Here is a 17,048-nt window from a genome sequence, read left to right as displayed (position 1 = left end):
ATCATTACACATTGATGATCATGATGCATACATGCACACACCTCCCCTTTGAATTATATTTGGGTTTTATTTTTCTTTCAATAAACAGCTTTTGTGTTGCAGGTCAACAAGTGGAGACCTATTCTGATAATACGAACCAATACATTTGCATGAATCATAAGCAAAATATTTCCAATATTTGATCTCGAAGCCATTTTTAATCCATGCACATACCATAATTTAAAATTAATTTCGACAATATAACAGTATTGTTACTTTATAAAGCATAAGTTAGGGACATAACAAATGTAATTTATTTGTGGCTGAAGGCTGGCGGTATGGATCGTAGACTAACATCCCAAAATTGTGGGATCATATTATTAATGATTCAGATAATTTCTGGTTCTGGATATTCTCAATTGTGAATGTATGCATCTTTGCTCTGCATCAAGCTGGAATAGAAAATCGCCTTTCCTCTCTGTTTTCGACCCCTAGCTTGAATAAATAAGAGGGGCGGAGCACCCCGCCCCTCTCTGGAGTGCCCCATCCCTTGCAGAGCTTGCCCTGCACCTTTTAAAATGCCTCTCGATGCAAAAGATAATAATTACTTCTGTCTCACGTGCAAAAGTTACCTTCAGTATTTCTCAGGATTCAAGGTGATTTTGTTGCAAAATGATTCACCATTCTCTTTAGAAAGCATCACTAATGCTATATATAACATTCAACCTGAAGTCATGTCCACCCTCTTTCCCCACTGATCCATGGAGCTGGGAATGCATTATTAAAGCTCCACCCTCTCGCCCAGAATGGCGTGAACTTGTTTTACCACAAATTCCATGATTTTTCAGCATTCAGGATTTGGATCCTGACAAAAAGTAAGAGCACATTTCTGCGTGCATCCATGAATATCTATGCAAAAGTTTTAGTAAATCCATGAAGGATTGTTTGAGAAAGAACATGCCAAAAATGTGTGGAAAGCAAAATAAGAAGAACTAGAAGGGCACTCAGTACAACGCATACCTCTGCCAAGCTGATTACTTTACGTTTTGTATCCCACTGATCTGGATCCAGATATTCATCAAAATCCAATTATTTCATCTGTCACATACCTAAGCTCTCCACCAAATTTCGGCCTCCACCAAATTTCGTCCGAATCTGTCCACAACTTTTTGAGATATCCTGTTCACAAACGAACAGCCAAACAAGAAGGATGTCGTGCACAGCACAATACTTGCAAAATCCATAAAACAAATTTGACCTCAATAATAATTGGTGGTTGAATTCAATGACCAAATATGCAAATCCTCCTCAAATTTCAAGTCAATCGGATGAAAATTGACAACATTAGATATTTGGCCAATGTCGACTTTTTGGCCCATCCCCCATGTTGGCCTCAAAAATACTTGTTTGTTGAATTCAGCTACCTGATATGTAAATCCTTTTCAAATTTCAAGTCAATGGGATGAAAATTGAGGATTTTAGAAATTACACCTGGTGTTGACCTTTGGCCTATATTGACCTTTTGGTCTGTGTTGACCTTGAAAATAATTACCTGGTAGAATTCAGGGACATTAAACAAAAATCCTCTTCAAATTTCAAGTCAAACAGCTAAATATTGAGGATTTTAGAAAGCTCACATAAGTTATTGGACTTTGGCCTATGTTGACCTTTTGGCCAATGTTGACCTCAAAAATGATTGGTGTTTAAATTAAATGAACAAATATGCGACTCCTCTTCAAATTTCAAGTCAATCGGATGAAAATTGGCAATTTTAGTAATCTGGCCGACGTTGACCTCAAAAATAATTTTTGGTTGAATTCATTGACCTGATAAGCAAATCCTCTTCAAATTTAAAGTCAATTGGATGAACAATGAGGATTTTAGAAATTGCACCTAAGTTGTTGACCTTTGGCCTATGTTGACCTTTTGACTTTTTTATCTCAAAAACAATAGGCTTCAATGCTTATGACGAACTCTACCAGTTGGTGAAGTTTCGTGAAGATTGGTTTGAAATTGTGACCTGTAAGCGATTGACATTCAAACAAACAAACAAACAAACAATAAAAATCGTGCAGAGCAGGATACTTTCAAAATCAACCCCCTCTCCACAAGTTGCCAATAATACATCAAATTGTCCATTTCATTAACATTAAAATTGATAAAAACAATGTCACCCATAGGGTGACCCGTATCTTGCCAAAAGGTGACCACGTGTGACTTCTTTAAGGTCACACTGAGGTGAACAGAGCTGCTATCCACCAGGAGCGACTCCTTGAGGAATATCTGCCTACGAGAGATTCCGATTAGAATCGTTCTACAGAGTAACCATGAAAAATATGCTTTTGCCTCATAACGTCACCAAATGACATCATAATGTCTCAAGCTTGACATATCTAGAAAGCACTCATCAAGGTGTTCAATTTGAGGTACTACACGATATAGTTCCTAAAACTTGAAAATTTGACCTTGGGGTCAAATATGTTTGACCTGAGGCGCTAACCATGAAGGTCAATGCCAATCGCCACCAAAATTAATCAGCTTAGCGCCAGACCATGAACTATATTCCCATGAAGTTTGAAGACGATCCGATCAAAATTACTCAAAAAATAAGGGTTTCGTCGACTCCCCTGATTTGCGACAAAGTGACCTTGACCTTTGACCTTGACCTTCAAAATTTTATGCGCTGAAAGGGACCTCTATAGTCCTCTGATATGCGAAGTTACAAAAATTTCCAATGATAACTGTGCTCTGCAGAGTGATTTATACGTGATTACAGACCAAAAATAAAATAAAAAAACAAACAAAAAAAACATCTGAAGGTCAAGGCCAATCGCCACCAAAAATTAATCAGCTGAGTGCCAGACCATGAACTATATTCCCATGAAGTTTGAAGACGATCCGATCAAAATTACTCAAAAAATAAGGGTTTTGTCGACTCTCCTGATTTGCGACAAAGTGACCTTGACCTTTGACCTTGACCTTCAAAATTTTGTGCACTGAAAGGGACCTCTATAGTCCTCTGATATGCGAAGTTACAAAATTTTCCAATGATAACTGTGCTCTGCAGAATTTTTTATACGTGATTACAGACAAACAAACAAAAAAAAACATACAAGCTGACTAACATATCTTGCAAAAACTTCATTTTGGCAAGATAACAATCTTAATCTTAATGAAATGGACAATTTGATGTATCCTTTGGCAACCTTTGGATTGGATTTCGATTCAATTGTTGGATGAAAATTATTGATTGATTATTTGATTATTTTATTATTTTTCACATTGAAATTGATGATTTTAAAAGTTTGACCTTGAGTTGGCCTTTGACCTTTTGACCTCAAAAATAGTTGGTTTCCCAATTCAGTGATGCACTATGCAATTGCTGCTTAATTTTCAGGTTAATTGGATGAAACTTGATGATGCTTCAGATGAAATTGGCTGATTTTACAAGTTTGACCTTGAGTTGACATTTGACCTTTTCACCTCAAAAATAGTTGCTTTCTCAATTCATTGATGGACTTTGCAAATCCTGTTCATCTTTCAAGGTAATAGGGTGTAAATTGATGATTTTTCAGTTGAAAATTGATGATTTTAGATGTTTGCCCTTGAGTTAACCTTTGACCTTTTTATCTCAAAGATAGGTGTTTTCCCAATTCGGTAATGTACTATGCAATTGCTTTTTGATCTTCAAGTCAATCAGATGAAAATTGACGATTTTTCATTTTAAAATTGATGATTTTAGAAGTTTGACCTTGAGTTTACTTTTGACCTTTTGACCTCAAAATAGTTGGTTTCACAAATCAGTGAGGCAATATGCAAATCCTGTTGAAATATAAAGTCAATCGGATGAAAAATGACAACTTTAGAAATTCGGCATCAAGATGATCTTTGACCTCAAAATCAATAGGTTTCTCAGTTAAGACTTCCTCTACAACTTGGAAAAGTTTCGTGAAGATCGGTTTAAAATTGTGACCTGTTTGGCAATTGACAAACAGACAGATAGCCAAACAGACAGAATAACAAAATCGACTGACCAATATACTTGAAAAATCTTCGATTTTGCAAGTAACAAACAAGAAGAATAATGCACGCAACCAACCAATATACTTGAAAAATATTTGCTTTTCATAAGTAACAGACAGACAGACAAGGGTGAAAACATTACATCCATCCACCTTCAGTGCCGGAGATAAGAACAAATACACCGCACGATTACAATAAGGTTCCGCTTCCATGAAACTTTCATAAATTGCCGATTAAATTTATGGTAAGGCCTTAGTTATTTTATAACTTGGTTTACAGATCCACCGACGGTATATTTGCCAAAATGAAATATAAATATAAAACACATTTTTAGCCTTTTATATTTGTAAATTTTCTGCCGAAGGTGCAAAAGTTTCAAAACCCAAAATGTAAACGTCAGCATTTATTTTCAAAATATAATTTCGCACGCGCACCAAAATGCCGAGTCCCCTTTCACCAAACTGTGTAGTAGTCTTCGGTCATGGCGTCTGAGTAGTGGCCAGCGTGGTACAGATTGACTGTGGTTTCTGGGGCGAAAGTGATTGTTCAGAAGTATGTCAGCAGTATAAATTCGAGTGACTGTATTGGTGATTTAATCACGCAACATCTTGACGACGAATATTCTGGCCGAACGATTGCATAAATTCAGTGCAGCAGCAGGGATGATTCGCAGGCTACTCTCGATCGGGCCGATTTTGTTTCCGTCGAAAGTTGTACACCGCTGTTCGTATTGAAAGATTTCGGTGCCAAGTACGTCAAAGTTTCCCTGTGAGATGCAGATGTTCAGCCTTCAACGGACCAGAAATCAGCCTTTGATGTGTTCATGGGGATGGGGAGACAGTACGATCAGATGCCCGCTGAAAAGTAAGAGCTGTTTATGGCTCTGATTGACTGTTTTGAGCGTGTTAACTCCTCGTAGACACCTTTTTTATATCATATCCAGCACTATGCACTGGTGTGCACGCACACATCTACGACTTGGACGGTAATTTTCTCAGCATAGTTTCCATTTGTTTGATGATCCAACAGGTTTTTCTTGGAAAAACATGCCAGACTATATTGTAAAAACAAGTTTCAATCCTTCTTTATTGTTTTTCACATCAGATGATAGTGAACATGGGCATCCTCCATTTGAATGGTCTTCCATCTTCAATGTCTTCATAGATCCTCCTGGTTCGGGATTTATATCCCCCCCCCCCACCTACCCTTGTCTTTTCCATGGAACATCCAAAAAAATCATAAAAATATATCATTTCTAAAAATTGAAATTATATTAATATTTCAACCGACAGACCCTTCATTTTAGCTGAAGAACTGTGTAAACCAAGTCATAAAATAACTAAGGCCTAAACTCGAACAGATGTTCAAGATCTAATTTATTCGACCGGATTAGCCTCAAGGCAAGCATTGCATTACGTGGACGCTTCATTTCGTCTATTGAACGACTTGCTCTCACAAGATGTTCTCTCAAATACATGAAAAGTCTCAGGAGAAAAAGACGTTTGTGTGTAACACTCGCCTTTTGGAATATTTGCGTAATGTTCACCTTGTGGAATGAATAGCTGAAAGATTCCTTCATCGCAGTGACAAAAAAAATGAGCAGAAGAAACAGCAGAAAGAAACTTTAAAGGGAAATCGTCAATTAGATTAAATGTTTTCCGCATAATTTTTTACAGCGGAAGCCTTGTTTTAATATTCTAGATGGTGCCGATCCACAAATCCTATTTGGTTATGGCAGAGTCAGGTTCAGCTTTGCAGACTCAATAAATATAACCACAAGCAGGTTTTAAAGATATGTTTCATGATATATCGATTATATGAGAGATGGGTAAAATAATATATCGGCCGGTTCATTTTTTTTCCTGTTTAGCATCACCGCCCACCGACCCGTAAAAAGAAGAAGAAAATTGGGCGAAATGTTCGTCTCCGTGAGTCGCAGCATGTCTGGTTGATCGTGCTGATTGATGCACATGGTAAAAACAAATAGGTGAAAATGTCATTCATTGTTTCTCAAATCTGTTCCCCTTTTGTGCAAAATTTTCCCATTTTCACTCTAGCGCCCTGCCGCTTTTTGCTTCAAGCTAGGAGTCGGTGTTTTGTATTATATTTCATCTTGTACACCTTGTGCTTCATACAAGGTGGCCCACCAAATAAAGACTCATTTGCAACATCAATTGAAGGTTATTTAGATTAAATTAAATGAATTAGATTTCAATTAATGGGAACTACCTAGCGTGAAATTAAATGTTAAATCAAGGACAATGAAAGTTATTAAAAGGCCGAATATATGAAACAGAAAACCTCTCTACTTTTCTCCTCAAGTCCTGGCTGCCTTTTCACTTTCATTCATTTGTTTTTCCTCTTCAAAGTGACCTTTCCATAAATGTACTCACATCTCTCCCCAACAGGTTTGTAAATCGATAATTGATGGGTGATTCATGTGGAATGCCACATTTGCCTTTGCTATATTTTAGTCTTCCTTACCCACGTTTTTTTTTTCTTTCTTTTTTTTGTATACATAGTCGAGACTCGTAGAAGAGCTAGTATACAGAACTAATCAGGACGTAACAGACAAAAACAGGATGCAAAACAAGCATGCATGGGGTGGACAAGTTGGACACAGCAGATGCATGGGGTAGACAAGATGAATACAGAAGAAAACTGCAAGGAGGGAAAACTGGAAAATTGGAAGGAGGAGGGGTTTGGGTGGAATTAACGAGGGCAGAAAAGTTCATGGCTTTGAATTGGGGACGATCTGATGTGGTGAACAGCTATCTTGAAGACCTGGAGGGAAGAATGAGATTGAAGAGGATTTGTAAGTTGATTCCACAGGTGGAAAAAAAGAGGAAAAAATGAGTGGAGGTGAGCAGTGATTCTGGATTTTGGGAGTTTCACCAGAAGGGGGTTGATGGTGGACCATGTGAGCCCTGCAGAAACCTGGGGTGCACAAAGCATGGAAAGAGCAGAGGGTGTAAGACCAGAAAGGAGGTAGTCGTAGACAGAGAGATCACCGACCTGTCTGTGATAGTGAAGTGATAAGCCCATACACTCAGCTTTATCGCAGGAGATGCCAATAATCTTAAAGGCATTGGTTTCCACAGTATCAAGCTGAGCAAGATGTGAGCCAGCCCAGAGGGGAGAGCACTACTCCATTAAGCTTCAGATAAAGGCCTTGTAGCTGGATAGGAGTTAAGGTGTGCCAAGGAAGGGCTTTGTACAACAGAAGATGCCCAGCTTTGGAGGCCAACTTTGAAAAATGGTTCATTCAAGAAAGATAATGGCTGATCGTGAGATTCAGCAGTTTGAATGACAGAACTTCCTCAAGCGAAAGTAGATAGGAGAGTTTGCCAGATGGTCCTTTTGGAGAGAGAGAGAGAGAGTGAGTGTGAGATTTGTCAGGATTGAAAGACATCTTCCATGTGTTTGACCAGCTTGTGATATTTTTCAAGGTCTGAAGAGAGGGATGAGGCTCCAGTCTGCCTGTCTGAAGGATGAGGGATGCCATGGCAGAGGGTGGAGTCATCAGCAAATAGTTAGAGGATTTTCTAGAGAGTCAGAGTGATCATTTATAAAGATCAGGAATAGGACTGGACCAAGAACACTGCCTTGGGGCAGTCCATTCTTGATAGGGAGAGTAGATGAAAGGATTCCGTTGCATGCCGCACATTGCCTCGAGAGTAGAGGAAGACAGTGAGCCATGTGTGGAGTTAGTCTTGGATGCCATAGGCTGAGAGTTTGGAGAGTAAGACAGAATGCCAGACTGTATCAAAAGCATGAGATATGTCCAGAGAGTTTGCTCTGATCTCATGTCTGACATTGAGGGCCTCCATCCATTGTTGGGTGAGTCAAAGCAGCATGTCCAAGGTGGAGTGACCTTGTCTAAAACCAAATTGGTGATCTGAGATGAGCTTGTTGGAGAAAAGGAAGGATTTCATTTCAACTGCGATGATAGATTCCATGACCTTGCTGATGATTGGAAGTAAGCTGATAGTTCTGCAATTGCTGGGATCAGTTTTTGCACCGTGTTATGGAGTGCAGTGATGTTGACAGATTTCCAAGTAGATGGAAGATGATTTAGTGCAAACGACGAGTGAAAAGGGCAGAGAGAGTATGTGCAAGAGCAGCAGAGCAGGTTTTTAGGACACTTGAGCTGATGGCGTCAAGGGTTAAAAGAACCTTCTCCACCTTCTCAAGTGCAAAATGCACAGAGTTCATGAGCAGTGGGTATGACAAGGAAGGATGGCTACTGAGAGTGAAGGGTTGGAGACACAAGATGTGAGAACAAACACAGCATTGAGGCATTCAGCCTTCTCACGAGTGGAGTCAGCTGTGGTGCTATTTGAAGAGAGGGAAGGGATGGAGGGGAACCATACTCCAGAGACAGACTTAATAAGGTGCTACCAGGTTTTAGTGGAGGGAGACAAGTTTGAAAGTTCATTCTTGAGGATGGACAGATGTTGTTTTCTGGCACTTCTGAAAATGGACACACACTTGTTGCGGGCTTTTTGGAATGCATTGTGATTGCCTTCGGTCCCGTTTGTTTGTGTTCAACAAAAGTGTTTGCATACCTCCCTCATTTTTGTCACTGTCTAAACCCCATATGTGAATCACAAGATGATTTTATCTGACCCTCTCATAACCCTTGATGATGTGTAAAAGGAAAGAATGATAATTTTTATGTTATTTTATGAGCCTATCTGGTGTCCTTGTCTCAGCACTTGCCTGCCCAAGTTAAGAAACCCAAATGCTGTGGAAATTTGGCCATTACCTCTCAATTTCCTGTGCCTTCAATTTCCTTATGAGCCTTAAAATGGATATTGATCAAAAACAAATTAGTGGTTCGCATTTTAACAAAGCTGAATGCATATTTTCAGATAAACCTAAATATAAAGTCGTTATAAATTATTGAATGCAAGCATTTGTATTTCAGATAATGCTGCAGAAGACACATGCAATCCCTTGATTGATTTGAAGATTCCACATGTTATAACAGTATCTGAGAAAGTTATTGATTGTCCAAAACTGCTTATTGCCTTAGAATCAAGGTGCGATATTGGTAAATCATCTGCATTTTGAAATATTTACTTCTTAAAAGTTTGGACTGTGTTGAGCTAAAACTGAAGGGGTTTTGGGTTTGTGATTCAATTTTTTGGTTTATCATGAAATGGTTTGACTTTTGACTGTTATTAAAGTTTTACAATGGAGTCTCCAAAAACCTAAAGATAGAGAAATAGCTGAATTCATCGACAAGCAAAGGTTTTCAACACAGTGCCTGAACATACAAAGAGCACGAGGTGGGAGCATGCTTAAAATGAAAGCAAAAAATTGTATTGTCACATGCATTGAAATAAAATAATATGCAATGAAATAAATGCAGACTTTTAGCAAGCAGTGAATTAGGATATGGTGGTAGCCTAATGATGAGGATACAACTGTGGTTCTGGAAACCAACCTTGTATTACAAAGATAAATAAATTAATAAGTATGTATGTATACATTATATACTAATGCAAAAAAGTTCCTGTGCATTATTTATACCTATGTTGAATGAGAAATGAAAACAAACACATCACGTTGTTTGCTCATATCAATATTTCGTGTTTGATAAACATGAAATAGACATGAGAATGTGAACGCATGTGTACAAGACATGTCTCCAGAGGTGTGAAGAGGGGTGCGGTCAAAAGTCAGTTAACAGCTCAGTATCTGGTGTGACCACCATTTGCATTGACACACGTTTGGCCACGGCACCTCGTTGAGGACACCAGATGGTTGAAGAAAGCTTGAGAGATGTCATTCCAGATCTGTACCACGCACGGCCAACCGCAGTTGGGCCAACGTCGCCAGCTGGTTTTGAAGACAGCACAATTGTTGTTCCATTTCCTCCCACACATGTTCTTTGGGAGAAAGATCAGGTGAAACAGCTTGCCAGGGAATTGTGGGAATGTTATGTTGTGCGATGAAGTTGGTGACCACTCGTGCGATGTGAGTGCACATGTTATCCTATTAAAGTGTGATGTGACGTCCATGAACCTGCAGGAACAGGAGGACGTGAGGATGGAAAACTCCATCACTATACCGAATACCTGACAAATTGCCATTAATGACCTCCAGTGATACCTGTCAAATTGCCAGTAATGACCTCTGCTTGGTTCTGTGATGTGTGGTGATGCCTCTCCATACCTTCATGCTTCCACCGCTTCCACTTCATGCTTCAACGACGAATGTTGCACAATACATCAGTGTAACATTCCCCTTCCCGTCGATAAATGCGATAACGGCCATCACTATTGACAAGATGGAATCTCAACTCATCTGTAAAGTGGATAGCAGCCCATTATTGTCTCAACTTCAGACGTTGTCTTCACCAAGCTAGGCGTGCATGTCACTGGCGTGGCTATAAAATCGACCTACTGCTGGTTGTCGTAGTCAGATGTTATGCTCGCGTAACCGATTCCTGACAGTTCTGGAACTGATTGGTCACAAGTCAGGGATGCTGCAAGCTGTCAAATTTGCTGTCTGGAACTGATTCCTAAGCTGCACCAACCGGATATGGTTATCCTTCCGACGTGATGTCCCACATGGTGGCCCAGCACGTGGACTGTCTCTGATGTTGCCAGTTTGTTGATAACGTCTCTTAGAGTGACTGTATGATGTTCCGATGAACACCAAAGCGTCTAGCCACAACGTTTTGTGGCATTCCTGTCTCAAGCATGCCAATTGCACATATATGCTCATTTTCGGAAAGGTGTGGCATCACGTTTACGATATTTAGATGTCAATGAAAATGTTTATCACAGCTGGGATGGTTCACCGAATCATGCTGCATTGCAATTTGTTCCGTACCATGTGTAGCACTTTCACAAGCCTGGTGGTGGCTTAATGGTTATGGTGGCTGGCTTAGGATCTTAGGGTCCTGAGTTTTAGCCCTTTTTTTGAACCGTTGAATTAACACCAGGTGGGGCACTCCATCAGTGATACAGCTGAGCCCCAGAAAATGAGGAAACCAGCAGCCACAGGCTGCACACGATAGCTTGCTTCCACTGCCATGTGGCTCAGTACATGTGCATAGCAATTTATGCATGCAGTGCACAGTATGCACATGTAAATTCCGGATATTCATGGGTAAACTGTGGAACATGTCAAGGCACCTGGTGGCTGACCATTATATTGCTCGGGTACATGTCAGTTTCATTTTGTGTAAGTTTTTTATGGTGCACAGGAACTTTTTTCCATTAGTATATATACAGGACTTGAAGATGAAAGGGGAGGGGTGGGGAGGGAGATGGTTGAGGACTTAAAGAAAGGGGGAGTGGAGGACAAAGAGTTGGAGTGGTGGGGGGGGCGCAAACAAGAGACAGAGTTGGGAAAGGGGTGTTGAGGCTTTGGAGGGTGGTGGGTTGAGAACTTCGGGTTGGGAGGGGGAGTTGAGGACTTGAATAAGAACAAGAATGGTCGCACTGTGGTCACAACCTGCGACAAAATCCATTAACTGGCCGATTGGGAAATGTGCATTAAAGCACTCTTAAAAGATGAACAGTGCGATTGGGAAACACACATTTAATGTGCTATTAAAAGATTAACTTATCACATCTCATCCATGTCACCCACCACCACAGTTATATCAGAGCGAGCTGATTTGTCATACGGTCATGGATTATTTAACCCTAATATGGGGCCGTTGAAAAATTACATCACACTATTTTCTTTGGGATGGGTGCTGCGTGCTGACGCATCACACCTGCGTGCTGACGGCTTGATTAAACCTTACTAATCATTTTTATTCAACCTATGATTACATTTTTAATGGTCACTCATCATGAGTAACACTCGACCCAAACAAAGCCAATGGAAATATGACGCAACAAACCCAGGCAGTATATTATCAGCAGAGGCCGACAGGCCTGATGTCTTAGACCCACACTATTTTTTAGGGAGGCATGTACCGTGCATGCTGACAAGCTTGATTTAACCTTACTAATAATTTTAATTCGACATATGATGAGATTTTTTGGGGTCACTCATCATGAGTAACACTTGACCCAAACAAAGCCAATGGAAAGCTGACGCAACAAACCCAGGCAGTATATTATCAGCAGAGGCCGACAGGCCTGATGTCTTAGAATGTATAATCGGCATAGGTCGACTGGTCTGATATCTTCGGCCCGCCAGAAAACCAAGATGTCGGCCATATTATTTTCTCTGGGTATCATGTTGGGTGGAGTCAAGTGCCAAGTGTGGGTGGGGCCTACATACAATACCAACTTGTTGTAAAATATGACCTGAGGGCACCTATAATAAGCAAGTTGGCTTGAAGCGCATTATATACTTTTGCCCTCATGTTGTGTAGTGTATGTAAAACTTATGGAGAGGGGGGAAAAAACTGTTTTTAGATTCAATTTAAACTCAATAGTGAATTTTGCTTTCTGTTACATGAATTTTAGTCACTACTTCATTTCCATGATAGCAAGTTTCCTTAAGGTGAATTTCCTTAATGCAGGGGATTACCATAATTATTTGCAGCCGACATGTGTTTTCCAGGACTTGTATCCAGGTGATAGAAAGAGACTACATGGGAATTACCAAACTTGCAAAAACAAACTATCCAAAAATTTCAGCTGATCTAATTATCAATGGAAACACAGCAGTCATAATTCAGGTATTGTTAATCACCATAAAATATCTTGCAAGCTTTATTTTGATGATTATTTTATGTACAACCTTGTGTGAAGGATCATCCCGAAAGTTAAATCACTCCACTCCCACATCGTAGGCATTATAAATGTGAAATGTATAATTCACGAGAATTTTATTCATGCAGCATTGTTTAATCTAAAAGTTAGCCTGGTGTTAGCTCAGTGGTTAGGGTGGTGGCTTGGAATCCTAGGGTCCTGAGTTCAAGCCCTGTCGGCCGCTGAATCAATACACCAGGGAGTTGACTCAGCCTGTCATCCTTCCGAGGTCGGCAAAATGAGTACCAGTTCCAGTGTGTGTACTGGTAGAGGGGCACTGCATCAGCGACACAGTTGCGCTTCAGGAAATAATAGCTACCTCGGCAGCTAAGCTGCCATACAACCACCACCATCTAAAAGTTAGGCCACACTAATTACCTCCACCATGAAGGTGGGCGGAGCTTATGTTTTCAACCCTGTTTTTCTGTCTGTCTATCTCTGTTTGTTTGTCTGTGAGCAGGATATTTCAGAGTTAAGGCAGATTCGGACAGAACTTGATGGACAGGTTGGGTGTGTGACAAGGACGAATTGATTCAATTTTGGTGAAGATCCAGATGAGAATTTTTCAATTTTCTTGTTTTTTCTTTTTTTTCTATTCTTCACAATTGAGAGATAGGGCCAAAACGATATATAGCGGGATATTTCAAAACATTGTGGACAGATTATGACAAAACTTAGTGGATAAGTTGGGTAGTTGACAAGAACAAGCTGATTAGATGCAGATCCAGCCTTTCACTGGGATATAAAGCGTAAACTGTTCAGCTTGGCGGAGGTATGTGCTCGACCTAGTGCCGCTCTAGTTACCCGCACGCGTGAACCGAAAAGCAAGGTTAAGAAATTGGTTCATGTCCATCTGTCTGTCTGTTTGTGTTTTCAGTTTATGATCGTCCATTTATGATCGAAGAACAGCTTATTTAAATTGAATGTTATATTTTTAACATGAATAGGAAAGCAAGTCTGCCATTTTACCGTATTTTTGCTCTGAATTCATCCCGATCGTACATGCGCAGAGAGGAGTGAGATTATATTTTCACTCTGTCTGCCTGCCTGGCAGTTAACCAAAATTGAAAATCATTCCCAACAGGAATATTAGTTTTAAGGATGTTGTAAAGGATACAAAGAACAGACACGTAGAACCAATGTAACATGTTACATCGGGGTGGTGTAATAGAAACTGGGGAAAATGGTGGTAAAACCCATAATTGATTTATTTATTTATTCGCCTTTAAACCTCTTTAAACCTTTTTAAGATGGAATTATACACTAGAAGACTGTAGCCATGCTTTTTTTGGACTACCATATAACTTTGACCTTCAACATTTAGGGTTGGGCTGTAAATTAAGAAAATGTGTCCCCATCTACAGACTATCCACAAAACTCAACGTCATGAAAATTGGAGGAAAATTATTCAAGTTATGATCAAAAGGGTGGTTTTTGTTAATTTGGTCACAATCCTAAAAAAGTAGGTCAATGACACCAATCAAATATCAGATGCACAACTTCAGTGCAGATACACTATTATGAAACTTGAACATCTTGGAAGACAAAATGGTATTTGAGATCTCCGCATTGGCAAAATTGAGTGATGACAAAAAATGCGTTCTGTTTTTTTCAGACTGCCATTTGACCTTGACCTTTAACTTGGAGGGATATGATGTAAATTAAGTGTAAATGAGCCTTGCTCTCGGCTATCTTGAGAATGCAATTTCATTTATAACCCTTGGTGGAGTTTTGGTGAAAAATATTAAAATGTCAATGATGTCTATAATTTTATTCAAAAATTTAAAAATGGTCTCTTAAAATGTTACAACTTCCTCTTTCACACGTGTGGTTCTCGATATTGTATCATAATTCGATACTCTTTTTCTTCTTCAAAAGGCTTAGTTCTCCTTTATTGCATCCCTCACGTAATGTCTTTAATCGCATCTCTGACTTAAAAAAAATTTAAAAACCCAATTTGCAATGCATGTTCGTTTTCCATCAATCGTCCTTTTTTTCCAACTTCAGTACCAATTCACCCCATCTACTTAAATCTGCCTCCTCCTAACCCCTCACCTGTTATCCACTCTCCTTACCCCTCCCATCTTGCCCCTCATCCTACCTCCGCTCTTGGCACCTATTTACTGTCTTCTGCCTCAGTATCAGCTCCTCCTCTGTTGTCCCAAAGTGTGTGGTGTTCTAACATCTGTGGGATCCATTCTAACCTGACAGATATCTCGCTCTCTCAATCAGTACACTCGTCATGACAAACATGCTCCTTCCTTCCTCTCAGCACACCTCCACCTCTTCCCAACCCCTCAACTCCTCTACCTCCCTATTGTGGAATTTTGTTTTTAACCGACATGGTGTAAATACTATCACTCAATTTGCAATACACAAATAATCCACTCTCCACAAGGAAAAGTACATTTCAACAAAGAACATTTATTGCACGGTACCACGGAGTCCAAAACACTGAGATGTAAACATCCACAATGATTTGCACTAAACTAAGCTTACATTTCCTGATATATATATATATATATATATATATATATATATATATATATATATATATATATATATATATATATATATATATATATATATGCTTTGGGAGGAGTGGAGGGGTCTGAGAGAACAAAGAGAGAGAGTATGATGACCTACAGCTGGCATTGGTGAGATTGGTTTTACATGAGAAAGGCATCAAACAAAATACTAAGAAGCAGACAGGAAGGTGAGTAGAGGAGAAGTGGGAGATAAAACATTAGGTTAAAGGTCCTCGTAAGAATGTGATTATATACTTTTTGAATTCAAGGAAATGAATATAAGGAATTGAGTATATAAAAAGGCAGTCAGTACGTGGGTAAAAACCAGTGAGTACAGTAAAAGAAAAGGCAATTTGTTTAAAAAGGAATATTTCCCATTACTTAACTGAAACATTCGAATGGACTTCACTGAAACATAAGCCTGAAGCAATTCTTCTTATACACAACTTGACATTCCAAAGAATGGGAGGGGAAAACTACAGGGTTAGCTGATAAGCATTAAGCAAAATAATTCAAACTGCAATACGTGTCCACTGGGTGAAAGAGAATGACATAACCATGGCAAAAGTTGCAGTGATATCAACAAGGTCACCTTGTTTCATAGTAAGACATTCCTTTTATCAATATTTAGGTCAAAAGACTCTTGGGTAAAGGGAAACATAACTGACAGCCAATTCGACTATAGCATAAAAATTAGATTTATAAAGCACCAGCAACAATTATAATTGAGAGTACATGTATGTAATTATTTTTCTTCCTGCCCGATACCTTCTTCACCATACCTCCACCAAGTCTCATCCTTCACCTCTCCCCACATTTGCCATCACCATCCTGCACCTTGGCTGTGCCTGCTCTCATCGTCTTCCCTCCCTCTCAAAGCAACCTTTACACTCTTCCCCCTCCAAGCTTCCCTCTCACCTTTCTCAAAAACTCCTCCCTCACCCTTCTCCCTCAACTCTCTCCTCTTACCCTTCTCCCCCCAATCTTCCCTCTCACTCCCCCTTCCCAAAAGTTGCCCCCCCCGTACATCCACAAAGCTGCCTCCTTTCCCCACCCTCTCTCTTCCATCTCATCACTCCACCTCCTCCAATCTTCAACTGCTCTCTGCCCCATCTCGTATTACTCCCCACTGTACTTCAACCCATCACCACCAAGCCTTTTCAGCTCCTAATCTGGCCCTCTCCCCAAGCTCTTCTGCAATCCCCCACACTCTTTCAACAACCCTCCTTACCTCCCCCCTCCTCCCCAATCATAACCTCCCCCTCCCCTCTCATGCCCTCCCCTCCCTCTTCCTTAACAGTGTGGACCTCAAATCATCCCCCTCCATCCCTCCCTTACCTCAAATGGCTACACAGCTGACATTGCATGTGAAAAGGTTGAATGCCTAAACTCTGTATTTGCTTCTAAATATTGTGTCCCAAATCCATCACTTTCTGCACGCACCTTACCGTCACACCCAGCTGTTCCTGGACTCTGTGTCCTTTTCTCCTGACAAGGTGGAGAGCTTACTGTCAAACCTCGACTCAGATTCTGCAACCGGTCCAGACGACATCAGCCTACATTTCCTAAAAACCTGCTCTGCTGCTCTTGCTCACCCTTTCTCTGTTCTAGTCACCCTCTTATTTGCTCAAGGTCATTTTCCATTTCCTTTGAAATCAGCAAACATTACCAGTCTGCACAAAATAAGTGCAAAGACAGATCCCTGCAACGACAGACCAATAAGCCTTCTCCCAATCATCAGCAAGGTTATGGAATCCATCATCACTTCAGACATTAAATCCTTCCC

At 40.0% G+C, this 17,048-nt stretch overlaps 1 protein-coding gene across 7 annotated transcripts in view; it reads left to right on the top strand.

Annotated features, from left to right (window-relative positions):
• The window catches only part of SHOC1 (shortage in chiasmata 1), an 86,237-nt gene that overhangs the window by 48,608 nt on the left and 20,581 nt on the right, over window positions 1–17,048 (top strand). For all 7 annotated transcript variants that reach the window (XM_085882485.1, XM_085882490.1, XM_085882483.1 and 4 more), the window contains exons 10-11: window positions 8,933–9,047; window positions 12,544–12,661. In XM_085882485.1, coding sequence (XP_085738611.1) covers window positions 8,933–9,047; window positions 12,544–12,661 — 233 coding nt within the window. The remainder of the gene's footprint in view (window positions 1–8,932; window positions 9,048–12,543; window positions 12,662–17,048) is intronic.

The sequence above is a fragment of the Eptatretus burgeri genome, chromosome 5 (assembly GCF_056783735.1).
Source record: "Eptatretus burgeri isolate ZD-2024b chromosome 5, Ebu_testis_v1, whole genome shotgun sequence".
In the NCBI taxonomy this organism is placed as follows: domain Eukaryota; kingdom Metazoa; phylum Chordata; class Myxini; order Myxiniformes; family Myxinidae; genus Eptatretus; species Eptatretus burgeri.
The sequence above is the reverse complement of the archived record's forward strand: the minus strand, read 5'-3'. Positions and strand labels throughout refer to the sequence as shown.